Source organism: Cucumis melo, chromosome 5 (genome assembly GCF_025177605.1).
Source record: "Cucumis melo cultivar AY chromosome 5, USDA_Cmelo_AY_1.0, whole genome shotgun sequence".
In the NCBI taxonomy this organism is placed as follows: domain Eukaryota; kingdom Viridiplantae; phylum Streptophyta; class Magnoliopsida; order Cucurbitales; family Cucurbitaceae; genus Cucumis; species Cucumis melo.
This window is the reverse complement of record NC_066861.1, coordinates 27883201-27910922: the sequence shown is the minus strand read 5'-3', so window position 1 is coordinate 27910922 and position 27722 is coordinate 27883201. Positions and strand designations below refer to the sequence as shown.

Sequence of the window (27722 nt, the reverse complement as noted above, 5' to 3'; positions counted from 1 at the left end):
TAAGTTAGGGGTCTATATGTTCCGAAACTTTGGTAATGATGACAATTTAGTCATTAAACTTTAGCTTATAACAATTTAGTTGGGGTGTCTCATCCTCGAATTTGTAATAAATTAATCCTGCCATGAAAAATGCTTTAAATTGTAGTTTATTAATTTATTTAGTTTTTTTTTCTCTCTCTTTATTTTTCTTAAATATTTTCTCTCTCTCTCTATAATTGTCACATTCTGGGAAGTGGTGGTTGGCTGGCTCTTTCTTCCTACTTTCAAAGGGTACCACTGTTCTTGCCTGTGGATTAACGTGCTTTCTCTCTCTCGATTGAACAATTATTATAATAATTCATTCTTATTTCTATTTCCCCTTTGCTTTCTATCTTCATCTTCCTCACTCAGTCACTCTAAAAGGGTTATGGAAAAAATAAATATATTGTTTCATTTTATAAAATCACCTTTCTCTCTCCTTTTCTTCCTTGTGTAGTGTGTTTTTTAGGAACTTAACAACAACCCTTTTCAAGTTCAATCATATTAAAGAAGAATCAAAAGCTTTTGGGGTTGAAATATTTGAGAAAAGAAAATGGATGGTGTCTCAGATCTTGAGCTTGATTGCTCTGAATTTGTTGAAGTTGATCCCACTGGCAGATATGGCAGAGTAATTTGCCTTCTCTCTTGTTTTCATTTTCTGAGCTTCTTTCTCCTTTTGTTTCCCTTTTTTCTGATGTTGGGTTTTGTTGTTTTTTGCAGTACAATGAAATTTTGGGAAAAGGGGCTTCAAAAACAGTGTAGGGATTTGATTCCTTTTGCATCTTATGGACTTCCCAGTTTGCCATTTTGCTAGAAATTTGCATCTTTGTCTGAAGCATTTTAATGGTTTTTTTTTTCGGTTGTTGTAGTTACAGAGCATTTGACGAATATGAAGGAATTGAGGTGGCTTGGAATCAAGTTAAACTTTATGATTTCTTGCAAAGTCCTGAAGATCTGGAAAGACTTTACTGTGAGATTCATCTTTTGAAGACATTGAAGCATAGAAATATTATGAAATTCTATACTTCTTGGGTTGATATTGCAAATAGAAACATCAATTTTGTTACTGAAATGTTCACTTCCGGCACTCTTAGACAGTAAGTGTTCTATAAAACTTTGATGGTTTTCTGTAATTTCTTGGCTATCTTAGTAGCTCTGGTCAGGCTGTGTTGGGCTTTTGATAAATTTTGGTGGTTTCTTGTCCCATAGGTATAGGCTGAAACATAAGAGAGTTAATATTAGAGCAGTGAAGCATTGGTGCAGGCAGATTTTGAGAGGGCTTCATTATTTGCATAGCCACGAGCCTCCTGTAATCCATAGAGATCTCAAGTGTGACAATATCTTTGTTAATGGGAATCAAGGGGAAGTTAAGATTGGTGATCTTGGACTTGCAGCCATCCTCAGGAAATCTCATGCTGATCATTGTGTGGGTATGGTTTCTGATCTTTAGCTCCGTGTCCTTCAGAAAACTCTATTTGTTCCGGGGCTTGTTCGGTGTACGATTTGGATTTTTGTAACTTAAGATTGTGAAGCCAAACCATTTCTTCCATCCCCTCTTGAAACTCTATTCATTTCAGGGGTTGTTTGGCTTACAGGTTGGATTTGTATAGCCTGAGAGTGTGAAGCCAAGTTATGTGGGATTGCTTATCTCAAACTACAGGTTTGCGAATCCCACGGACTACATAAACTCGTGCTTCGAAACCACCTCTCGGCCTGTACGGTTGGTTTCTTTTACATCAGTAATGGAAAAGAAGAAATGAATTCATTAAAGGGGAAGAAAAGTAAACATCGGTTGCATAAACTCAACTTTGTTTTTTTAATCTATACCTTAACATAATTCAAAGACTTTACAAATGTAGATTCTACAAACTCTAGCTTATTACAACCACGAGCCTAATATCCCTTGCTCATGCTATTGTTGATTTTATTATTGTTTTTTTTTTTTTAATGAAAATTGATATTTCTGATCTGAGATGTTTCTTTTGGAAAGAGGGAAAGTTGTAAAAGTTTTTCATAATCAGTGTTATAAATTCACAGGGACACCTGAGTTTATGGCTCCGGAAGTGTATGCCGAAGCCTACAACGAATTAGTCGATATATACTCATTTGGAATGTGCATTCTAGAGATGATAACTTTCGAATATCCGTACAGCGAATGCACACATCCTGCTCAAATCTATAAGAAAGTCATATCTGTAAGAAGATTTCTCTCACTATTTGTATGTTTTGTATATGTGTTCGTATGCTCAAGATTGATGTGTTATAGATTTCTAGGGGAAAAAACCAGATGCCTTGTACAAAGTGAAGGATCCCGAAGTGCGGCAGTTCATCGATAAGTGTTTGGCTACAGTTTCATATAGGCTCTCAGCAGCAGAGCTTTTGAATGACCCTTTTCTTCGAGTTGATAATGGCGAATATGATCTAAGACCTGTCGATTATGGAAGAGGATTGGACGATGTTTGCCCTCTTATAAGACAGCCTTATCTAGAACTTCATAGAAGTGACAGCTCCTTTTGTACTGGATATCCATATGATTATAGTTTTGAAGCTTCAAGTGAATCTGGTTATCATCCAATTGATAATGAAACCAATGGAATTGAACTTTTTGAGTATTGTGAAGGTGAACATTCTGAGGACGTTGATATTAGCATTAAAGGGAAGATGAGCGAAGATGGTGGCATCTTCTTAAGACTTAGAATTGCAGATAAAGAAGGTTGAAATATCTTCACTTTTTTCTTGATTACATTTCACACATTTTATTATCATCTGGCTGCTATCGAATATCGAATTTAAACCGGTTTGTTTTGCAGGGCGCATCAGGAACATTTATTTCCCATTTGATGTAGAGACAGATACAGCATTGAGTGTCGCGACAGAAATGGTTGCGGAGCTGGATATGACAGATCAAGACGTAACAAGAATTGCTGATATGATCGATGGAGAAATTGCTTCCTTGGTGCCTGAATGGAGGCCAGGTCCGGGAATTGAGGAAACGCCCCGCTTTGCAAACCAAAGCTATTGTCATAATTGTGCTCCTTCTACTTACAACAGTGCTTCAAATGGTCTTATGTTGAGAAATCGTGATGGAAAGAACTCAGAGGTAGCTCAATGTTGTGGACATCGATATGCTTCAATGCATGGTCGTTTTGAGGAGATAATGTATCAAGCTGACGAGTCAGGGCATCATACAGCAGAGGAAGCACCAAATTTGTCCAGCCATCCTGGTGGGCTGAATTATCCTGAAATATGGGGACATCATGAAAGCCGTGAACTTAGTTCAATGAGCTCACGACAAAGCCATTCAGATGAAGATTACGAGAAAACAGACCGACCACTTACAGACACAGACACAAAAGAAATGATCATGGAAAGTAAAACCGCTCCTAATACGAGACGTACGCTTAGGAGCTTGATGAATTCTCTTTCTTTCTCAGAAACCCCTTCTCCTCCCGATATTAATGAGAATGATGTCCAACAAGAAATGAGATGGATTAAGGCCAAGTACCAATTAGAATTAAACAAGCTCAGAGATCAACAGTTAAATCTTTCTTCAAAATCTTCAAGTTCTGAAGACAAACAACAAAAGATGGAAAATGAAACTCCTCGAGGCAACCACAACCAAATCCTTGACAGTTCCAGTCGAGACACGAACCGAAGTAGTACTGATAGCCATGTTTATATCAATAATAGCTGTTACAGTACAGACGTGCCCAAGCAAAGGGCTCGAAATCGCAAGGCTGTGGAGTCCTCTATTGTGGAGAAAGTTGCAACTGCTAAAAATGCCTGCAATGGTTCGTTGCTTCCAAGCTCCCTTCATAGAACAATCTCTCTCCCAGTTGATGCTGTTCATATATAACAATGTAAGATCACTCCTTGTATTCTTTTATGTATTCTATACACTTGAATCAAATCAAATAAATATATCACATTTACCAGCTCTTGACTCACCCCTCCCCAAACACACACAAAAAAGAAAGCCTTAGCACACCGAGTATCGTGCCTAGAATGCTTGCATTGGTTATCTAACATTCCAAACAACTAAGCAAGGCATCTCATTGACACTAATAATATAAATTCTTTAACTAGCACATATTGATTTGTATTATGATCATTTCTCTCTTGTAATAAACTATCATCTCCCATCGCACTTCTGTCCTTCGATGTAACTAACACATTGGTACTGAACCTTGTTTATCCTCAAGTTGATTCTCTAAGGTTATGTTTTTTAATTTACGTTGAACTAATGGGTTTTGTTAGTTTAAAAGCTATCGAGCTCCACCATTTTGTTTCAGATTTTATCTCATAGAAAAAGTTTCTAAAGCTGGTTTTAGGTTTGATTGATTTGGTCCCACTGAATCAAAGATGAAACTGTGTTTCATTTTTGGGTTTTTTAATTAGTTGTCTATCATTTAAAGATTAAAGAAAAGTTTATTTTGCTGAATAGGCTGTGAAGGGCCAAGTTCTCAAAAAGACCTTTGCTTTTCCTTTTCTTCCTTATATGTGGTCATGCACACTCACTTTTCTTCTCACAATGTTTATCCACATCACCTAGAAAGATCATTCCACCTTTTCTTATGGTCCACACATTAACCTCATTTACACTTGTGGCATTGCCTCTGGTCCACATTATGATATGAATCATAATTCACATACTTGTATAATATAATATTTATATTATAAAACCCATATTGGCAATCATAGTCACATCATCACCCATATAGCTAGGATATTGCATAAATGAATAAACGAGACCTATGTTACTGACATCAAAGGTTTGTGAATCAAACAATTGTCTTATGACATTGGTTGAGTTCAACAGAGTTTTTATGGATTTTTCATATCTTCCCTATCAATAAGCAAGAAGAGAAACCTAACATAGATACTGATTTTGCTTTTTAATTAGCAAATACCACAATTACAAAGAAAAATAATTAAATACTAATACCATTTGTCCTATAAAGATTATTAATTTGATAAAGAAATGATATCATTGAATTTGTTAAAGAGGAAAATGCACAATTGAATTTTCATAGTTTAGAAAAGAAATGTTGGTGTGATAATTTTGATAATGTCATTGATACATTTCGGTACCCTTGTTTGCACGTAATAGGTATGTTACATATATTATTGTCACACTAGAAATAATATTTTAAAAAAATGAAGTAGATCATGGATGTACTTTAACTTAATGCAAATCAAATATATTATTAAATACAGTGATATTAGCTTTTAGTTTATTGTACAATAAGTACCATATCAAATTATAACATGAAAAAGGAAACCTTTGAGAAGGTTCAATATCTAAATAAACTATTGATTAAAGATAATTAAACATAATAATAATCAAGAACTTTGGACCAAATCTTAATAAAATAACTTCAACTTTTAAAGCAAATAATTAAATTTTAAAATTTGAAAAAGAAACCCTTTTATAATTATTAAGTAATTAAGAAATTTGACTCGATAAGTAATACTATATATATATGCACGCACGTCTCTATGTGACAAAGAAAGATAGGGAATTTAATATTTAAAATGTATACACACATCTTACCTTTGATTTAGGTTATTGACCATTTTATGTAGAAATGGAAATTATTCTTTTTTTTTTTTCCTTCTTCTTCTTCTTTTTCTTTTATTACACGTAAAACGAAAAGTAGTCGTCTTTGTAGGAAATTTTTTTTTTATTTTTAATTATTTACAAAAAAAAAATTATTCTTCTCAAGTACGTTTGTGTATGTAAGAGTCTAGTTCATCTTGATCCGTATATTCATTTTGGTTTTACTGTTCATTTGATCCCTATATTTTGATAATGTTAGGTTTGGTCTAAAAGTATAGATGTCTAAATAATAAGCTACTAAGTAGTACCTAAATCTTACTGTCATTAAAATGGTAAAAAAAGATTGAAAGAAAGTGGATTAACTAGTGGAGCTTAATATTTAATTTGCAGGACATTCATATCACAAACTAAATTAGTAAGAAAACATAGTACGAATCATATATTTTCTTTGTCGAAGTGAAGATAGTTCAAATGTTTTAACTTGAAATTTTCATTCACGTACTTGTTGTACTAAAAGAAAAGGAAATTTATTTAATACGGTATACAAAATGATAATCACTACAAGTTAAACCTATACGTAAGTCTTCTTATATATATCTCATTGTAAAGAAATTTTTAATTTAGTACAATGTAAAGAAAAGGTCATTTAGGGTAAATTTTGTTGACAATGTTGGTTTTTTCTTTTTCTTTTTCTTTTCAATTCTTAAGATACTAATGGAATTTGTACTTTGATAGTGATGTTAGGTATATCTTGATATTGTGAAAGTTGTCATTTTGAGAAGTGGGATTGCCTTTAGGTTTCTTTCTACTTTATACTTTTCAATTGAAAATAATATACTCTTTATATTCTTAAACAAAAAAAAAAAGAAAAAAAAAAAGAAAATCATATTCCTTACACCACTATGATCTTTAATATGAAGATAAGACTTTAAGCTCAAAACATTCTTTTATAATTGCTAAAATGAACATAACTCAAATGATTTGAAACTTAGGTTTATATACTACTTTAATATGTTTATGTACTTTTAGTTTTGGTTCGTTTTGATTCGTGTACTTCTAAGATACTCATTTTGGTTTCTTATACTTTTCATTTTGGTTTATTTTGGTCCATGTAATATTATCATGGTCGTTTTACTTTCAAATTTGGTTTTTTTAGGTTATGTTTATTTTTTTTCCTTGAATTCTTCAAAAAGTGACAATTTTGATTCTTTAAAAATGAAGTAAAATTGGAAGGACCAAAATGGTTGCTTTCTAAAGCTCAATGACCGAAATAAAGAATTTGAAAATATAACCAAACGAACCAAAATTAAAAATATAGAGACTAAAATGAACATTTTAAGAGTATTTAAACCAATATGATCCAATTCTTAAGGTACAACGACAAAAAATAGTATTTAAACCTAAAATTTATATTGTATTTCAACTTTCAAGTTAGAGGTTTGATTATTTCACCCACACTTCACGAATGGTAAAAAAAAATTCTAAACAACTTTGGTACACAAAAACTATAAATTTGTATTTAATGGTCATCATACAATTCTAGTGTATTGAATTAAAAAGTAAAAAAAAATATTTCAGCTTATTTTCTCTTTATTTTACCATTTTAAATTTTAGCTTTAATATAATTTTAAATTCGATTAATATACCTTTTAAATTTTTTTGGACTTCTTTAAATATATCTTGTGTTTAGTCTTTGAATTTTTAATATTTTATTTTAATTTCAAATTTTTTTTAACATTTTAAATCATTGAATTAATTAAATTAAGTAATAAAGGGTTTTTTAAAAAATAGAAAAAATTTTAAAATAATGAAAATTGACAACCCGTTCACAATTCAAATAACAAAAATCACTAAAAGACAAAATTCATTATGCTTACTCTGAAATGTAAATATTTTATTTTTGACAATTTTTCTAATAAAAGAGCCTAAATATACAAATTCTTCGAGTTAAATAACTTATTTTTTTAAAAATAAATGATAAAAGTAAAATCCAATCCTTAAATAACCCAACAACTAATACTAATATATAAAACATGTTTTGTTTTCAAATCTATTTTCAGGGATCTCTTCAAACATCTTTTTTTAGTCTCCCAATCTACAACTAAAGATGGAAATTTAAAAATATGAACAAAAACACTTTGACCTAATTGTGATGCATATAGTCCAAACCCAAAAGATCATACATTTGTAAGAAAATCTTTTTAAGCCTAACTCCACTATATACCAATACATTTCTTAATGCATGTTTTTTTTTTTTTAAAGTCAACAATTTGTTCCACCTAGTTTAACTAATTTTTGTTGTTCGAACCAGCTAATGGACGTGATATTTTGTGAGAAGTACGATACACAAAGATAAATATATGCATAAATTTAAAATCATTGTTTCAAATATCTAAATTTGTTCGTAGTCTCATCCTGGAGAGATATAAAAATGGATGATGATCTATTTGAATGGGACAAATGGAGATGTCCAACGGGATAAAGATTCCTTTGATTAAATGGTGAATGAGGGAAAATTTTCCCTTGGGACTGGGATGGCAAATTCAATCTCCGTCCTCGTCCCCTCCGAAGTTATACTGATTTATTTATTTTAGTATAGTTAGGTAAGGTTATGTAGTTGTTCTTATATAAATAATAAATTTAAATTTCAAGTTTGATTGTTTATTGACAGAAATAATGAATATGTTTAAATTCATTATTTAAATTTTGATTATATGTGTAAATAATTTAATTTATGTTTATTTATTTATACTAAAAAATTTGATAAGTTTTTTAGGTCAAAATTTCATTCACTTATCTTTAAACTCAAATCGTCAAATAAAACTGTCCATAATAAACAATTTAATTATAGATTTAATTGCTTAATTATAATTTTCCTATTTAAATTAACTGGTTTTCTTAGAAAATAACAGAATTCTTGTGTGGAATCCCGGCTCTAATCCAAATTTCATAGGGATGAAAAATGAAATGGCGAGTAGACATGTAGATGGGGAGTGGCATCCCTGACCTCACCCCGTCCCGTGGACATCTTTGGTGACAGAATCATCCCATCCAAATCAATCTGTGGACAAATTTCAACACTCACAACAAGTTGAAAGACTTTGTTTTGTAATGTATTTCGAGTTCAACTCACATGTGGTTGTATAGTCTACCATATCAAACGCACTTCAAATAAGAAAAAGAATATAAAAAAACATATTTTAGAACCCCACAACATTTTTTTTATTGGAAACAAACAAATATCTCCACGTGTTTATGTTTGATCTCAAATTGTACAAAAGGGAGACAAACAAGAGCAACTTAATCGTGTGGTCGAAAGTTCATAAAAAACGTTGTTTTTCATTACTATTATTACATCAACCAATGCGATCTCAATCTTGTGAAGATTTTTCTTCCATGTGTGAGTCATTTCTTCTCGATCTTAATTATCTTCTCACAATCCATTTATTATAGCATAATCTAAGTTAATTTAGATTCAAAACTATACAATAATAATAATTAAGAAAATTACATATTTAAATAGCAAAAGAACCATTTGTTCTTTATAGTTTCTACACTAACTTTTGAAAAGGTAAAGGTTATTGGAAATCTTTTTTTGGGGCATTTTTCTCCAATTCCACAATAGACAATTTTTTTAAATTAATTAATTAATTAAAATTTAAAGTTTACCTTGGAGTAGTCAATAATTAATTTTTATGCACATTTGTCTTTTATATGATTGAATGTAACAAACAATAACTTATTCTTCTTCTTTTATTCTATTGTTTTGATGCAAACCCACAATATTTAATGAGCTCATTGTTATGTGTTTGCTTTACTAATTAATTATTTTCTTTTCATAAAATAAAAAAACTTGTACAATATAAACTATTATCATTGAATTTTTAGTACTTAATTTAAACATACTAAAATAAAATACATCATTATGACGATCAATGTAAATAAAATCTAAAAATAAAAGAAAAATTATCAGAAATAGCAAATTTGACAAAATATTTACAAGCTATAGCAAAATTTCATATTCTACCGATAACAAACATTTGATAGACATTGATATTCTTCTATCAGTGGTATTGGTAGACAGTGATAAAAGTCTATCAATTTCTATCATCGATAGAATTCAAAATTTTGTTATAGATCGTAAATATTTTAATTTATTTTGTTACTTTTAAAAATGTCTCAATATAAAAATTATTAAATAAACATTAATTTTTTATTTTTCAATTTTAATATCTAAGCTCATAAATATTAACTTTACCCATTATTTATTTGGTTTCCTACCGCTTAAATGTTGCAAAAATATTTTAAATTTTATTTTTGAAATTTGGTTAAATTCGTTTTTACTTAAAAATTTCCGTGATAAAAATATTCGAATTTTTTAGGTTTTTATAAGATTTAAAAGTAAACTACATAAATGAAATCGTTATTTTCTAATTCTCAATTTAACTTTTTTATACTTTTTAATTACCAAATGGAAACATGAAATTTTAAATATATTTATTTTAAATCTTACTCGTTCCAAACAAAACAATAAATTTAAAATTATTTTCCGAGTTTTAAATTACAAGATTTAAAATTATTTTTCAACGTGACCAAAAGAATTGTAAGTTTCGAATAAAAAGGTTTCTGTTTGGGCTATAAAGTCCAATTTCCTATAAAAGAATTTGATCAATTGGAGCCCAAAGTCAGATCCATTAACTTTTGGGCCCAAATAGAACAATGAAAAGAAAGCCCAAAAGCTGACCCACCAATTAACCTTATTATTAGGGTTTTGCTCTCTCTTTTAACATCCGAAAATCAGGACTCTCTTGCCGCTTTTCTCTTCGCCGTCGCCTTCTTCGAGCTTCAAGTCTCCCATCCTCTTCAGCCATGGCGGACAAAGCAGTCACCATTCGGACCAGAAAGTTCATGACCAACAGGCTTCTCTCCAGGAAGCAATTCGTGAGTCCTTTGTCTCTTCTTTCCGCATTACTTTATGTTTATTGATTCTGCGAGGTTTGATTTTTCTCTTGACATGTTTGTTTTTCTCTTTCCATGTAATTTCTATGTTGGGTTTTGAGTTTGGACTTAGTTTCTGGATTCGGGTGCAGTGCTAGTTTCATTTTATTTGGTGCTGAATAGGGTTCGGTTTTGTATTTGACTTTGAGTTTAGGGTTTTAGTGTTGCTTATGTCATTGAAATGAAAATCACTTTATGGTTAGCGATATATGGTCCTTGGTTGGGTATTTGTTTATAATATTTCTGTTTCGTGATTAATGCAGATCATTGATGTTCTTCACCCTGGCAGACCCAACGTCTCAAAGGTAATCCATTTTTCGTGTTATTTTGTTTCCATGAAGATATCGACTGTTTATAGCATTTTCAAAATCTGTATGAATAATTAACTTTTCAATCTATAGTATTTTTTTCTACACTGGTTCCTTAGTTTCGTGTTGTATTTAATCCCATTTGTATTGAAATTGGGAAATTTATATTTTGTGCCATTTGTAATGGAATAGAATAGCACTCATTTGGCATCAATGTTGCTGATAGTTTTTCTTTTGGCGCTCATTATGTTGTATGTTTCTATTTCTTGTTCTTAAGGCTGAGCTGAAAGAGAAGCTGGCCAGAATCTATGATGTGAAAGATCCAAATGCCATCTTTGTTTTCAAATTCAGAACACACTTCGGTGGTGGAAAATCCACTGGGTTCGGTTTGATCTATGACTCTGTCGAGAATGCAAAGAAGTACGAGCCAAAATACAGGCTAATCAGGGTAATGTTACAATCTCCTTTTAACCAAAACATCCATTATTGTGCTCTTAAGATTTGTTTCATGGAATGACATTACTCAAACATGCTTACACTTCATTATCATAGAATGGACTCGACACCAAGGTAGAAAAATCAAGAAAGCAAATGAAGGAAAGGAAGAACAGGGCAAAGAAAATCCGAGGTGTCAAGAAGGTAATGAATGATTTTGAAACGATAAATCTTCTTGCTTTCATATTAAACATTGCCATTGATTTACATTTTTATATCTTCCTATACAGACCAAGGCTTCAGATGCAGCTAAGGCAGGAAAGAAGAAATAAATTTGCTGGAATTTTGTGCTTATGGGCAATGATAAACTACCGAATTGTGTTTTTTCTTTTAGTAGAGTCTCTTTTAGCTATCTTCTTACTCTTCAATTAAATTATGTTAATCAGTGATTTGGTTGTTGGTGATTAGTGATATGAAAACTTTAGTTCTTTTGCCAGAGGACAGAATTTTTGACGTTACATTTCCTTCGTTTTCTTTTTGATGTTTTGGTTGACACTTCGGCCCATTGAGACTGATCGTTGGTAGATTATGATAATTGATAGATGGGGATAATTCCAAGGCTTTATCAAATTTTCTACTTTTAGTTGTTTGAATCATAGAACTATAGATTGTTCAATTTATTAAACCATTGCAAAGTAAGAAATGCAATATTAACGTTTGAAATAGTAATGGAAATATTTGAATATAATGCTTCGGTTTACTCTTTCTCTTCGGAAGAAGACTTCACACTTGAAATTAGAGTTGAAGGGTGCAATCATGTATTAAAGAAAAGTCTAATTTAAGTGTTTAAATACTTTGCTAATTATTGTTTTGAAGCTTATTATTTTCACTTTCGTCTTCCTTTGATCTCAACTCCTCCAATGTAATCTTAATTTCTTCTTGGACCAATTCCAATCTCTTCAAATAAACCTCCATTTCTATAGCTTGTTGTTTCCGCCACCTCTCCTCCGCCTCCTCTCCGCCGTTCGAACTCGGAATTCTTCTTGCGAGACCAACCGGCGGCCATCCGTTACTCATCAACTCCTTGAAAAACGGCGTTAAGCAGCCCTTCGCTACTTCCTCGACCAATCCTGAAATTTTTCCGAAATCGTCGAGTACACTACTTGGCCTCATTGGAATCTCGTTTGAATTGCTCGCTTCGCCGGATAGAAACGCCGTGCGACGACGTTTTGTTAATTGAAGGTCGTCTCGCTCTTCGTATTTGTCTTCGAGGTTCTCTGTTTTCACTTTGGTTTCAGTGAAATTAGGATTAATATCCGCAAGAACTTCGTCTAGAATGCTATCCTCTGCCGATGTTTGCTTTCTCCCCGAATTTCTGCCCCAAATTTTTCTTGAAATGTCAAAAGTTAATCGATCGTGTAGGCTTTTGAAGGCCGGTTTCTGGCCGCAATCGACCTTGCTCAAAGTGTTACGGTACTTCCTTTTCAATCTCCGAAGCTTATCGATTAATTGATTTTTGTCGCAACTTAGCTGAATTTTCGGTTTGATTTTACGATAGAACGCGAAGGCGTCTTGTTGCTGAAGGCGGCGACCGGAGATTCGATTCTCCAATCCGTATTCAAGAAAACCGCGCAAGAGCTTGATTTCATCTTCATTTGTCCAGATAGTGGTTCTCCGTCGTGCCGGAATGGCAACGGTGACGATATTGTTAGTAGTAGCATTGGCAGGGATTGCAATGGCGGTCGGAATGTGATCTTCGATCGGAGAGAAACTATTGGTTTTAGATTGATGTAAATCTGCAGCATCTGTCTCATCTGAAACGGCAGCGTTTTGTTCATTGTTTTGTGCATCTTCTTGGTAAGAATCAGCCTGGTATTCATCGTCGTCATCATCATTGAGATGTGTTTCATGTTCATCAGAATCAGAGGGTTGAGTATTTTGATCTTCATCATCTTCTTCTTCCATGGAGGAAGAAGAGGAAGAAGAGAAAATCCAACCGGAAAGTGGCCATGTCATAATTAATTCAAACTTTGTGTTTGATCTGATTTCTTTTGAGTAAACTGTTTGTTTACTTGTTTACAATTTGCAGAAGAAGAAGAATCTTGACCTAGTCTTTCGCTCGGTTTAAGAGGTAATGATTTTCTCCCTCTCTTTTTGCTTATATTGTCGATTGAATTTGGGAATTTTGGGAGAGAATATAAGGATATGAACAATCCCTATATTTGCTGGTTACAAATGGTTAGGTATCTTACAAGTGTTTGATTATTGTTTTGTTTTGTTTGAAAATGGACCGATAAATTTTATAGAAAATTTAACCACTAAAATACCCACTAATTGAATAAGTTGGAGAGATGTTATCAATGAATGTTGGTTGATGGGGAGGTGGGATTTTGAGTTTTGGGAGGATTGCCATTATAACTATATTAATAACTAATTATAACTATATTAATAACTTACTCGACGTCAAATGCAAAAGACAAAATAAACTTCATAGATATTATGAATTCTACATACATATGAACTCTATCTCAACTTAAAATTCTATTTCAACTCAACACTTTAAAACTATTCCAAACGTACTTTTTAATTGTTACTATTAAGTGCCTTTATTTAGTAGTTATAGCTACCACCATCTTGGGAATGGTAATGTAGGGCATTGTTTAGAAATTTTACATGGAATTAGTCATTTAGTTAGTTAGCTAAGACTATTCTTATTTTATCATCAACCTAACTTCAACATTGTCTAAAACAAATTAAAATCCCACTACCTTATATGATTGAATTACGGTAATAGTGTGTATATTTATATATATATAAACAAACATACTTCAATTGACATATGAATGTGTTAGTAACCATAAGATCTGTGGTTCAAATCTCTTATTTTAAATGTATTGAAAAATAGATATTTTTGTAATTTGATGTTCAACTATGAAGGGAAATCAAGCTATTAACCATCTCAGAATAGTGATTAGTATCTTAGACATTATACAATTCTGGAGTTTACATGAGATTATATAGAATCTTAGACTTCTTTTATCAACATTTTTCTACGACTATGAACAAAAATCTTGACCAACTGCCATTCATATTGATTCATAATTGGGCTTTTCATAGTAGATGAGTAAAAATAAAGCCCAATTGAACACACTCCAATCTTCTTCCTTCCCCACCACCACACCTTATCCTCCACCTCCTCTTTCTCTCACAGAAGCGAAAACCAGCATATACCCTTTCCCCATTCCATGGATCCTTCTGATTCTTCTTCTTCTACTTCTTCCTTCTGAATTTCCCTTCTTTTTCAAACACACATACGAAAATCAAAACCTTCAAACACAAATTCCACCTCCATCCATGGCTGTTTATTCCTCAGCTAGACCCACTCTCTCCTTCCATCTCTCCCAACCTTCCCTTCCAATTCCCAGATTCAACTTCAAACCCCCCGTCGCCGCCACCATTCCGCCGTTGCAGAGATTATCTGCGGCGAGACCCATCTCCATTTTCACCCTCAACTCTATCGACGTCTCTAAGGAGGACAAACCCACTTCTGATGACCCAAATACGCCGTCGCCGCCGCCGGTTGTGGCGGTTGAAAAGGAGGAGGAGAAGTTTGATAAGCGACGGCTGGAGGAGAGATTTGCAGTGTTGAATACAGGAATATATGAGTGCAGGTCATGTGGACATAAGTTCGATGAGGCCGTGGGGGATCCGACGTATCCAATAGCGCCGGGACTGCCGTTTGAGCAGCTGCCGGAGGACTGGCGGTGTCCGACGTGTGGGGCGGCGAAGAGCTTCTTTGAGAGTAAGAGTGTGGAGATTGCTGGGTTTGCTCAGAATCAGCAGTATGGACTTGGAGGAAACACTTTGACTTCTGGGCAGAAGGCTGTGCTTATATATGGAAGCTTGTTGTTCTTCTTTGCTCTATTCCTCTCCGGCTATTTCTTGCAATGATGGATGAGATTGGATTGATCAATCAGGTACCAAACTCAGTTTATTTAATGAAAAGTTTGTGTGTGTATATATTTGAATTCTCAGTCAAATTAGAAAATAATAATAATAATAATAACAACAACTATATTTGAGCTCTACAGTCGGTGTGTATTAGTTTAATATTCAAAAACCAAACAACAATCCAATAGTCTTAGCTTTTTGCCTTCTAAAAATGGTTAGAATTATTTGGTTCTTTTTTTTTCTTTTAGAATTCAATAAAATAACATTTAATCGTTTAGTCAAGTATATACATCTTAACTATAACTAGTTGAGTAATGTTTTAGACTGTTAGGTTATAAATTATATTTGTCTTTGATCTTTTTCTTCATTAGCTAGAAAAATCAAAAATTAAAATTGAAAGTAGAGTTCGAACCGAGTAGATAATATTACGAGCACATTGTCACCACTAATGCAAGGTTTCAAAGTCTAATATTTCTAATAAAACCATTTAAAGTTGAAGAATAGAAAGTGAAACTGACATCCCATTATGAAATTTGTAAATTTCTTTTTTCGTCTTGTTGTTTACTTACAAACTCTAATACATAAATTGTGGAATTTCAGGTGGATTGAGTAAAATTTATAAGGGAGTTTGTGTATCATGTTTGGTGAACTCCAAATTCTTACTGAATTCTTTTTGTGTTGACAAAACAAACATCATACTGTTGAATCACATAATAAACTTCGCTCTTAATCTTCTTCATCTTGGTGAAGTCATTGAATTCGCCAATGTAATAAGTCATTTTCCATCTGGTCAGGTAAAGAGATAAACACAGCTTTTGGATTGATGGCGAACCACCAAAAATTTTGGGGTAAAAACTTGCGATTATATTGAGAGTGACCCACACTTCGATTCTTTATTAAAATGACTTGTTTGTGATGTTTAAAATTTTCTTCAATAATGATATATCCACTATAACATGAATATAGTATAAAATGCATGATTTGCTTTCTTGACTCACGACATGAGAGCATCAAAGAACTTTGCGACCGATGCAACAGTACACCAATTGAACCCGTGCTCCCCCCTAAGTTGAGACTAAAAGGGTTTGAGCCGAAGAGTGTAATGGGAAGTCGAGTAATTTAGGAGAAAATGTGTGGGAAAGCATGTACTGGAAGAGAAATGTATAACAAACTCGATTCATGGTTCTTTCAAAGGATTCTAAACGAGTATCGAACAATAAGCAAGAAAATAGAATATGACGAGGGTGTAGATATCTCTAATCATTTGTCTCTTTAGTCATATTTTGTCTTTCTTCTATCTCTCAGGAGTAAATAGAAAAAAAAAAAAGTACAAAGACAAGCTATTTAACTAACTACACATATCTTGTGTGCTATGAGATTCACTATAATCAACGTCTACTCTACAATTCCTCTTCGAACCCCCCAAACTAAGTTGGGAAATTTCTAGAGGTAAAACTTGTAGATACACTACAGTTTGTGATGAATTCATTGCTACAATATGCACAAATTACATTAAATGATCTTACCAATTGTTTCTGACTCGAATCTCTTCATGCATCCAAATAGTTTAATCTCTAAACGTCGTCCCCGGTTGCTCAATAAAAACTTCACTTACACAACGAGAATGCAAGAAGTGATTCCACCAAATGACTCGTGCTGAAGCACTTGTGTTAGGATGTGCCTCACTCAAATCCATGTCAAGTACAAATGCTCTTGCATTGGGTAGCTCGAATAACAACCAACACGAACCAAACAAACGGTGATTACTGCCTGCTTCCAGAACCTGACCCGCTCTGGGATACTGGAGTCTTTGCTAGATACATTTGTCTCACTTGCTTCTCGTTGACCCCTCCCGGAAAACTTTCTTGTTGTCTTGCATGCATTATATTTCCAGATGGTGCTCTATTGATCCATTTGTGTGGTGGGGAAGGAAGAGTGTCAGTAGCCTGAGTAAAATTCTGTTGGTTTGTTGAGTTTCCGACGTTCAGCATCTTTGGCAACATCGCAGGAGGAGGACCAGGAGTTAAAACGTCGGAAGATCGATTCCTTACGTTCTCTTCAATTGTCAAAGCAGACATTCCAGTCCTCACGTTGTTGTATTGTTCATGAAGCTGTACTCTATCATTTCCACGAGAACTTTGCCGGTCACCTGGCATACCATTTGAAGAGTGGGAATATCTTGGCCTACCTGATGCACCTTGGTAATTATTATAGTGGCCGTAGTTATAATTTGGATCTTCGCCATACCCCGTCTCAAAACCTGGTCCAACTTGTCGTGGTCGAGAGAACATAGGTGGTCCTGGGAAATTGCGTGAATAGGGTTGTTCGAAAAATCCTGATGATGAGCCATTAGATTTGATATTAAGAGTGTTTTTGACAAGACGATGAGCTGCTTCTCCCAATAGAGGGCCAGCAATAGCTCCAGGTACTCGAGGCCTGAAAAAGAGGTGCACTCGGTTAAAAACAACCTATCAAAAGGGATCTAACATATCCACACATAAAACTATGTATAATTGTGTAACAAGCTTGAAAACTATTACACATTAATTTTCCAAAATCTATTTAAGAACTTTAAATTTTGTAGTGGTTGACTTTCGTGCAATAAGGATGAGGCAAGTTTAAGTACACTGACCGTTCTCTACCATGAGAGCGCCGGGAACTATTATCTTCATGCCATAATGTAGGGAATGGTTTGATATCCAAGGAACTTAGAACCTGCAAATACAATAAAACATCAAGCTATAGGCAAATTTCAAGTACTTTTAACTAATTTAGTGACAAGGGAAGGAAATGTAAAAAAATGCATCATGCGTGATCATCCTAATTCAGAAATATGCTAATAAAAAAAGAAAAACCTTACATGATGGAAATGTCTAACTAAATTACTAAAATCCCGATTTGGTAATAATTTCGTCTTATTTTTAGGTTTTGAAAATTAAGCTTATTTCCTCTCATATTCTTACAACGGTATGCATCATTCATTCTTAAGTACAAGAGTTGAATCTTAGCCAAATTTCAAAAAAAAAAAAATCCAAAAGTTACATTTTTTAGTTTTCAAATTTCGGCTAGGTTTTGTACATTATTAGTAAAATGTAGAGAACAAATAAATTTAAAGGTGGAAGTAATGTCTAAAGGCTTGGCTTTCAAAACCAAAAAGAAAATGGTTGCCAAATGGGTCTAAATGTTTTTCACATCTGTTTCATAGACATTATACTGAAAGGAAATTCGATGAGACTTGGGACTCATATCTTACGCACCTTTTTGGGAATGATTGCTCCCTTTGGAGGTTCAGGGATATGTTTGTGCTTCTGAGGATTAAGATATGTAACATTTCTACAGTTAAACAAAATGTGTGAGAGAGAAATAGAGAGAAGAGGCCTGTGTGTCTCAGGTAACCAAATGAAAGACTTACAGGACTTGATTACACTGGATATCCGGCAAACCGATGATTGGTGACGGAACAACATTTCGGATTACATTTCTCTCACACAACCAGAGATATCCATTCATCCCGCCGCTGTAAAATGAATGCAACAAAGGGATTGAGCAGCAAAGTAAGCACATACAGGGATAAGTTATCAGGAATTATATTGAATATGTGATGAAATCAAACCAACCTTGCATTCGTGTCAATCACCCAACAAGTTCTTGCATGTGGAGGTAGCTGACTAGCAACTTGGTAATAAGAGAAAATCTGTGCAGATAATGGATGGGTACAATGTGTATAAAGCAAATCAAGCATAATACTATTCCGATTCTTCTCTTCATCCTGCATAATACAACAAATTTGCAGATTACTGATCTCAGCATTGAAATTCAATTGACTACACAAGAAAGTAATTTCACCTTCTTCACAAAGTACAAACTCAATCAAAATATGGTTTCATAAGCCTAAGAATAGAAGCAACTCAAAAGCTAAAGTGCTGAAGCAGTGATAGCATTGTAGAAGCCAACCGACCTAAGAATTGCTAGCTTATAAACCATACAAAAATATCGAGATTCCATAAAATTCCTAAGCATAAAACAAACCAGGACAATCTATAACATTTCTCTAATAAGCTATTTCATGGTTCGCCGACAGGGACAAGGCATTCCTAGTAGGTCAGCAAAAAAACCAGACAGCCTAAAATGACAAGTACGTAAACAGAAAAAACTGGCCTATCAGAAAAATTCCAATAATCTACTACTCTCACAATACATTTTGGTGAAAAATGAGTTTGTACTGCTATAAAGAAAACAGAAGAATTAATATATTTGAAATCAACCGGGCGGCTTTCATGAAATAAATACATATATGAGGCATATTTAACTTAACAACAATGACAAGAAAAAAAACACTTAAGAATAAAATAAAATTGGCACAATGATTCAGTTCACCAAGGAAGCTCAATGATAATTTCACCACAGCAGAAGAGACCAAATGTCTATTACTAAAAGAAACAATTATTTGACCAAATTAGTTTTAATAATTGGAAAATAAAAGTTAACTTATTCTTTCGTACCGTTAAAGACCATTCAAGTCTCCTAGTTTGAGCAAGCAACTTTCTCTCGTCAATGAAAGGCAATTTGGCAACACCCTAAATTTCACAAGGGAAAAGATTCAGTGACTTCCATTAGTTTCACAAATAACAATTAAGAATGATTTTTTAAAAAATAAATAAATAAACTTCTTGCTCGTTGAGAAAACAAAAAGCACAAGTACCTGCCACAGAAATCGCTTTCCATTCATGTCAATCTCAAAGTCTATTCACAAAAAATACACCATTTGAGGCAAGAGGGAAAATTACAAGGAAAAAAAACAGAGACTAAGTGAAAACAAACACCAGATTTCATTTTCCACTTACGACTTCAACTTCAAAGATCTTTAGTTCTATTCTTTACACTATCTTGCACAGTTGGAGCCCTTTTTCTTTTATTGCATTCTCTATTGTGGACTTAAATCTTTTGTATGTTCTAGTATTCTTTCATTTTTTCCCTCTCAACGAAAGATAATATTTCTATCAAAGTTGAACTTCAAAAAAATAATAATAGAAAAAAAAGGAAAAGAAATTACCTGAAGGATAAAATTCAAGGATAGGCGACGATGGATCTGTCATCAAGTTTCTGTATTTCTCAGGAAGGGCGGTTGAACTGTATTGATATAAGCAATAAGCACGATGCATAAAAGTTAATATGGTCAATATGCTACACTCGACAATGTAAGAGGAGGATATGTTGGAAAAAAAATAGAGAAACTTTTGAGACAAAATCACATAAGGATCAATCAGGCTTTAGGTTGGTTTTCGGCTTCCCACAAGTCTACCCAAATAAAGAAACTATTCGGCTGTACATTTTAATTAGCGCCAACAGGAAAAAAGATCTAACTTCATACTTTTGTTGCCTTAGCATTTAACTTTTTTATGTTTTCAATGGAATGTGCTTTTCACTTCTTGTAAACAAAAGTTAGAAATAATTTCATCTTTTTTGAGCTATAAAACTTTAAATAGACTAGTAGGACAAATGGCAGATAAATTAAAAGGACAGAACCTTGCAGCTGGCAGAGTTCCCATCAGTTGATCAAAAGGCTTAAATGGCTCTCCAAGGAAAAAAGTTATCTCCAAATCAGCCAAGTTTTTAAGGTCAGAGGCAAAAGGCGAATAATGATAAGGATAGTACCTGAAGCAAAAAAGCAAGTAGAGACATTGACATCGTAAGTACTGCCCATTACCATACCAAAAAACATGGATACCAAACAGCTAATAGGCCATAGATTTTAATTCAATGGTGATTTTTAATCAAGACTCAAAAACAAATCAGTACCCAACCCACTGCATGCATATCCTCAGAAAATTAGTGGACAACTCTAAAACCAAAAGAAGATATGGTTCTTTGAAGAATGCACCCATTTGTTACAAAATGAAAATGAAGGTTACCATTGCCAAGAGCAAACCCCAGAATAGTAATATCGACAGACCCAACATAAACCCTCCACATACTTCAGGACCTGCACAAAATGTAAGCCTATCAGTTACTTCTGTTCATCAAAACCACTCGAGGGGGATTTATTTAATGTATCTATTAATGATATTTATAATAAAATTTCGTGGCATCAGCTTATCTTTTTTAGTCAGTAATTGACACTCCCTTATGTAATCACCTTTTGATGTTTGGGATTTTTCTCCTAATTTCATTTATCAATGAATTGTTTCGTTTACCAAAATATGAATCACCAAAAAGGAAACAGTAAAACATGATTTCAGCAATGCACATATCCAACCATTCCTAAACTAAAATTATTTAAATTTGAACCCCACTTCTCATTTCCATGCAACACTGCATTCTACAACTTCAAATATTTTTCTCGGTTTTTTCAAATTTGACATTCAGCAAAATTAACGCACCACTCTCTTCGGCCTAGAATTCACATTTCGAAATTTTATTTTCATGAAATACAACACTTAAGATTATTAGATGATTTTAAAATCATTCGTAGTTTGATAAGAAGCTAGCAAAATTAGAAATATCTGGAGTATTCCATGTAAGGTGTCCAAAGAGGTTCAATAAACCCATCACCTTTTGGACCTCGGTTGAATCTAAAAATCTTTTACCACTAATGTAAAACACTAGGGATAACCTTATAAATGGTACAATCCTGGCTAACGCGAAATTAATATGATAAATATATAACATACGAACAACATAAACTATTATTCAGGAATTTTCAGGTTTAGTTTAGTGGAAGGTAATCCATGGTTTAGCTTTAAAAGATCAACCGATCAGATTCATACTCTTTCCCCACACAAAATAGGTAGGAGAATAGCAAGAGTTCAAAGATGTTCAGAGTTCAAATTTTGGAGAGGGTGAGAACCACTAAGTACATCCACCAAAAAATAGACATGAATAATAACAATTATTCTTTTATATTGAACTTACCACATCTTGTCTTATTTCAGCAATGTTTGCTGGGTTGGCATTGAACTTCTCAGCATAATACCTCTCCTTGTATCCAGGCTCCCCTAACTTGATCTGGGAAAAGGGAAATGGCAAAGAATACAATACCCACATTTAGACGTCCATCAAAATATACACATTTTAAACATCAAATCACCATGAGATTACATACGAATTCTTTCAATTAAAAAAAAATCAATCAAAAGGGAGGAATTGGTTGATCTTTTCAATTCATGGGACGATAAAACTACAGTCTAGAGGGATAAAAATAAAAAATAAAGAAACAAAAGTAAAGAAAAGCTTTTGGTACAATAGCAGATGGTCAAACACAGCAAACATCCACAGCACTCTAAATGTAATGGTAATACTAATACAAAATTCCTATCCAATTGATGGGACTACTCTGTAATAGTTTATACATCAAGCCAACTATTTATTCTAGGCTTTACTATTAATGATCGTCTTTGTCAAGGTTACATCTAGTTTAGCTTGGAATTTGGTAGGTCTCTAATTTTGTAACTTATCAAAAATCTCAGTGGAAAGTTAATATTTCTTGTCAAAATAAGACAAATAACTTCCACACAAAATGAACCCCTCCCCCACTTTCCTACCTGCCACGTCTTACTAGAAACACACGCACAAATTACAGTGAATTCCTTCAAGTGTAGACACGAGGCAAGAAGAAAAATCCAAAGAGGACTGAGGACATATATTGGCCAGATATCTTGCCGATAATTGTAAACTCAAGCACTTCAACCAAGACTAACAGGTATTAAACGTCATATATGCATTAGACCATTAAAAATGAAGAAGTATATTAAATGCATGCAAAACTATTAAGAAATAAAATTTATGTTTGAAACCTTGTCAACTGTTGGAGGTGGGGGTGGAGGACCACTCTCTCTTCTAGCTCTACCTCTCATTTCTTCATTATTCTCCTGTGCCTGCTGACAGCATGTTGTATCAGAATGTTTTCATCCATGGATACCAATGTATAGATTATTGAAGTATGAATAGCTAAAGACTAAAAATCAGAATATGGAAAGATACACACATGATGGCGGACAAAGACATGACAATATTACCTTACAGCGCAAATTTTCAAAAGGATACAAAAGATTCAAATCTGCAATGTAACATTTTAAAAAAAAAAAAAAAAAAAGGAAAATCTTGTTCATGTAATGCTAATGAAATGCACACCTACGTTCTCATCGGTACTTGCATTGACAGGCAAGTTTAATAAAAATGGGTCAAGGATGGGTCAGAACGGAGCACTAAAAAAACAAAGCATAATAAAAAGTATATAAGATTCAAAAAGCTTTGAAATGATAATAGACAACAAGAGATGCCCCAAGACCTGCTGAATTCGAGCTCTTTTTTGAAATATTTGGTCTTCATGTACAGCCACAGCTTGAATAAAATGCTCCACTTTATCTAACAAAACCTAGTCAGTTCACAGAAAACAGAAATTGAAGATTGTTCAGAATAGAACTTCATTACTTTATACACGGTCATCCACACAAAAATATTTCACAAGAGAAAAGAAAAGTGAGAAAATACCAGCAAATAATGTCACGATGCATAACCCTTGTAAGATTTTTTATTTATGAAAAATAGATATTTGTACCATGTCATAAATCCAAAAAAGAAGAATACACAGATTTGGCAAGGATGGGAATCTAATCCTGAAGCCACAAGAAGGGGATTCTATAAACAAACAAATGCAGGAACGTGACAAAGCACTCTTGTTGTTGATCATCATATAAACAATACGATGAGGAGATGGTAAATTATTTCAACCCAACACAATGGGACTTTACTAAATTAACTAAACAGGGAAAAAGAACAGTTGCTCTTCAGTTCCAATGCGCTGCAGAACAGATTTGAACTTTGGCTCTCAAAAATGCACATGATTGACACATTAAAGAAGCAGCGTCAGTAAGATATGTTAGTTTGACATGTTAGGTTTTAAAGAAGCAGAAAAAAGGGTAGAGATATTTTAGATGGAGACGGGAGATGAGTTCAGTTGACATCATACTTCCGGAGGAAAAATATGCCAGCAACGATGAACAAGTTTGTAAGAAAAAAAAAGGTCATTACCTCACCAGCGTCAGTAAGATATCCACCAATAGCAGGAAACTCCTTTCTATATATGTGCATCAATAAATTAATAGCACCCTGAACCAGATAAGTATGTCCGTCATGATACCATCGTTAAAGATAGAAAATTATGGAGAAGAGGCAGTACATATGACTTTAAACCCCTCAAAGCACTGAATATGTGCATTTAGCCATTTGGGAAACAAAGAAATAACAGTATGCTCCTAGAAAACAGCTAGATTATTTTACCTCTCTAATCTCTAAGGTTGGCATATGTGGAAGAAAATCATTGCCAACAAAGAAACACAAAAACACAAAATCGTCCACTATCCGCTCAAAATTGATCTCAAAAGGTGGATTGGGAATGTCCAATTCATATTGCAAGTATTCTCGTAAAACCCAAATGTTGAGAAACTGCATGAGAAATTCATTGTGTCAGATACAATAAGACATACTAAATAAGGTAAGATGAACCCTTGAAAACAAGATAACATATTCTCCCACCTGATATTTCTTCTTATGAATTGGAGTTTCGTCCGCTCCATTCCAATCTTCCGGTCCATCAGACTTTCCACGACACTCAGCTGCTAAATGACCAACTTTGCCACAATTGTAACATTTTTCCTGTTGCCCTGGAAGCATTATTACCTGCACGACTAATGTGTGCATTCAGTAATCAATCAATTTGAAGCAGGGAGATCAGCTAGAAGTTAGAAATACATAAGCACTCATGAGACAGTCAACTGACCTCTCTTAAGATTGAAAAATGAACCTCATGTGTTGCTAGACTAAGCATAATCAGATCCGCATCCTGAAATTAATACACAAAAACAGTTAAGTTCAAAAACAAATATACCAGGAATTATAATGCAATAACTCTTTCTGCACATACAGCCAAGAAGCATTAAAGAAAAGGAAACTATAAAAAGTCAAGATGGATAACACTCACCAGACCGTACAGACAATGTCGAGTGTTTGGATCAAAACCAGGTAAATTGCGTTGCAGCCGAATGTATTGCATAATTTTGTGTTCTCCCTCACCAGGAACGTTTGAATCAGATAGAATAACCTTCAAATAATCATCCAATGCATCCCCATAAATAAACATAGAGAGACAAAGTATCCTGAAAGCCAGAGGTATAAAAGGTGGAAGATACAGAAAGGATTACTCCACCAATAAGGAATTATCCAATCTTTAAGCCAATTGAAGATAAGGAATGAGAAGTACAAAAACTTTCCAACCATACCTTTGTAAACCTCCACCCTGGGTTGTGATTTAATCTTGATTGTGCATAATACTGAAGTGCTACTGAAAGCACTCCCATAAATTCAGTTCCAGGAGTGATAACATTAGAATCACATGTTTCGGGCTTCTCCTTAGGCAATAAGGTTTGCCCCTCAGCTTCAAACTCTTTTCTTAATCTTTCTTCTTCAGCTTCCTAACATGTGCAGAGCCAAAAGTAATTAAAATTCTTTCATTGATCATAAATATACATGACGATAGATGGCATATAAGCAGTCTCACGGCCTCAGCAGCATCTTTTGCAGCTCTGAAACGCCGGGAGCGTTGCTGGTTCATTTTAGCTCTAGGTGCAACGCCATCTGCCAAATTCTAAAGTTAGTAAATAGACCTTGCATAAAGAGAACAAAAATTGCTCCATAACCTATCATATTTCATACCAATTGCCATGTAAAGAACCTTTCTTGGCCGAACCAATGAGAAGAGATGGTCAATGTAATCGAAAATGGATTTAAATACAGCATCATACGTAGCAGGTGGAGGCTGCACAAACAGTTTAAGCACAAATCAACAGCAACAAATTTCAGCAATTCTTAGAGAAATAAATCTAATATGGAAGTCAATTCTGTAGGTTCGCTCGTCGTCATTCCTAATAGCCCAAATAAAAACCACGTCTATTCACGCTTCTTGTTGTCTTAAAATTTTAGCATTCGGAAAGCAGAAGTAGAAGTGTTTTTGCTTCCAATTTCATTTCGATAAGAAACGTACGTGCCGCCGTTTTCATGTCTCAAACACCATCATATTATAGTTCAAACGACATTTTGACCTACACTGGTAAATTTTCATTTCAAAATCAAATTTACTTCGTTTTGTTAAATAACCAACGCCAGAAACAACAAATATAAGTTACCCAGTCTCCGCATTAGACAAGTTCCCACGCCAATGACCACAAGCTAGAATTTAAGCTAGAGAATTCTCTTCTTGACAGTCAAATTTCGCAAAACCCACTAAACTCTCCGCTATTCTGTCAATCCTCCTCTACTCAAATACACAGCCAAAAACATAAACATCACAAGCCACTCGAATTGGGCCAAATAATTTAACGATAACGTTCATTTCCCCCTGCAACCCAATCCCATTACAATCTCGAAACTGAAGGCAATGCAAAGGAGAACAAGAACTGAATACCTTGCCTTCAGGATGAAAGCACGGATGAATTATGCCATTCATATCCAAATACAAGTTATCAAACTCCATTCCATTAGGGTTAGGCTTGGAGACGTCGATCGGCAAGAGGACACCATTAGGGCCATCGAGTGGCTCTTCCTCAACCACATCGGCGATGGATCGCGGGTACCGGTCAGCGAGCCACCGGTAGAAGGCTGGGACACCCATGGCGGCAAGAGGTCCGGCGAGTCAGTTGAAAGAAGAGGGAATTTCGAGATCTGCAAAAAGCTTTCCTCTGCAGGCAAGTTGAGTGTACGGAATGGTTTGGGCAAACAGAGAAACGAAGATGGGGAAATTGGAATGTGTTTGGAAACGAAGATTATTGTGGCCTTCTCGTGGACAAGTATTTCCCTTCACCATTTTTCATGCTAAATTACACAAATTTCCAGTTTTCTTTAATTAATTAATAGATATAGTTGTTGCTGCCATAGGTCTTGATAGTAGCCGATTTGAACCCGAGACCTTATATCCTTAAAAGATGTCAATTGAGTTAAGTTCATGTTAGTATCAATGAGTTAAACCTGTTAAGTTTATTTTACGATGTAGAGTTATAAGATAAAATATGTTGATAATTGTAAAAAGAATACTAAGATGATAAAATTGAGTTTCTTGATAAACGTGAAATATAGGGATAGAGGTGAAGGTTGGTTTGTTTGGTAAATATAAAATACATAGTTTACTATTAAAGTTGAGTTGTTTACCTACACTAAGGCCACGTTTACCAAATCATAATGAAAATTAATGTTAATCGGGAATTATACTTTATGAATGAGTGATAATAAGCCTAAATCACAAACATAATTGAATTATTTTTTATCTCGTTTACGTATAATCATGAATCTTGTTGAAATTTATGTCTTAAAACTTGTAGTTTGTAGTTTAAAATTATATTCTAGCTATTCAATAAAGTTATTAAAAAATTATTAGTGAAATTGAATACTGTATTATTGAATCT

At 33.8% G+C, this 27722-nt stretch overlaps 5 protein-coding genes across 10 annotated transcripts; 3 read left to right on the top strand and 2 right to left on the bottom strand.

Annotated features, from left to right (window-relative positions):
• The first annotated feature begins 227 nt into the window (after positions 1-227).
• LOC103495856 (probable serine/threonine-protein kinase WNK9) lies at positions 228-3953 on the top strand. Of its 4 annotated transcripts, XM_008457537.3 has the most exons (7): positions 228-646; positions 739-776; positions 888-1115; positions 1228-1448; positions 2056-2213; positions 2293-2731; positions 2829-3953. In XM_008457537.3, the coding sequence occupies exons 1-7, from the start codon at positions 572-574 to the stop codon at positions 3872-3874; spliced, it is 2205 nt and encodes a 734-aa protein (XP_008455759.2). In that variant the 5' UTR covers positions 228-571; the 3' UTR covers positions 3875-3953. The 4 variants fall into 4 exon arrangements, with proteins under 4 accessions (XP_008455759.2, XP_050940746.1, XP_050940747.1 ...); XM_051084789.1 differs by lacking the exons at positions 228-646; positions 739-776; positions 888-1115 and adding an exon at positions 1614-1678 and having other exon boundaries at positions 1300-1448; XM_051084790.1 differs by lacking the exons at positions 228-646; positions 739-776; positions 888-1115; positions 1228-1448 and adding an exon at positions 1608-1733.
• Positions 3954-10336: 6383 nt separating this feature from the next.
• Positions 10337-16009, top strand: LOC103495842 (40S ribosomal protein S24-1). Its single transcript, XM_008457520.3, has 8 exons — positions 10337-10519; positions 10840-10881; positions 11162-11332; positions 11437-11523; positions 11610-12792; positions 12878-13176; positions 13409-15296; positions 15871-16009. The coding sequence occupies exons 1-5, from the start codon at positions 10448-10450 to the stop codon at positions 11649-11651; spliced, it is 414 nt and encodes a 137-aa protein (XP_008455742.1). The 5' UTR covers positions 10337-10447; the 3' UTR covers positions 11652-12792; positions 12878-13176; positions 13409-15296; positions 15871-16009.
• Positions 12178-13284, bottom strand: LOC103499556 (probable transcription factor At3g04930). The gene has a single exon (XM_051085375.1). The coding sequence runs from the start codon at positions 13282-13284 to the stop codon at positions 12178-12180; it is 1107 nt and encodes a 368-aa protein (XP_050941332.1).
• Positions 14440-16267, top strand: LOC103499548 (uncharacterized). 2 transcript variants are annotated; one of them, XM_017046353.2, is made up of 2 exons: positions 14440-15296; positions 16065-16267. In XM_017046353.2, exon 1 carries the CDS (start codon positions 14440-14442, stop codon positions 15268-15270), a length of 831 nt encoding a protein of 276 aa, XP_016901842.1. In that variant the 3' UTR covers positions 15271-15296; positions 16065-16267. The 2 variants fall into 2 exon arrangements, with proteins under 2 accessions (XP_016901842.1, XP_050940744.1); XM_051084787.1 differs by lacking the exon at positions 16065-16267 and adding an exon at positions 15871-16009.
• Positions 16268-16521: 254 nt separating this feature from the next.
• Positions 16522-27137, bottom strand: LOC103495846 (5'-3' exoribonuclease 4). Of its 2 annotated transcripts, none has more exons than XM_008457526.3 (22): positions 26729-27131; positions 25981-26083; positions 25826-25902; positions 25548-25739; positions 25250-25369; positions 25049-25111; positions 24805-24948; positions 24550-24714; positions 24301-24378; positions 23558-23644; positions 23064-23144; positions 22183-22275; positions 21183-21253; positions 20797-20925; positions 20324-20400; positions 19973-20013; positions 19773-19847; positions 18888-19039; positions 18683-18787; positions 18528-18603; positions 17903-17985; positions 16522-17706 (listed from the first exon to the last, which is right to left on the bottom strand). In XM_008457526.3, exons 1-22 carry the CDS (start codon positions 26933-26935, stop codon positions 17034-17036), a joined length of 2892 nt encoding a protein of 963 aa, XP_008455748.1. In that variant the 5' UTR covers positions 26936-27131; the 3' UTR covers positions 16522-17033. The 2 variants fall into 2 exon arrangements, 1 of the variants encoding a protein (XP_008455748.1); XR_007820999.1 differs by having other exon boundaries at positions 17640-17706; positions 18528-18578; positions 26729-27137.
• Between the last annotated feature and the right edge of the window lie 585 nt (positions 27138-27722).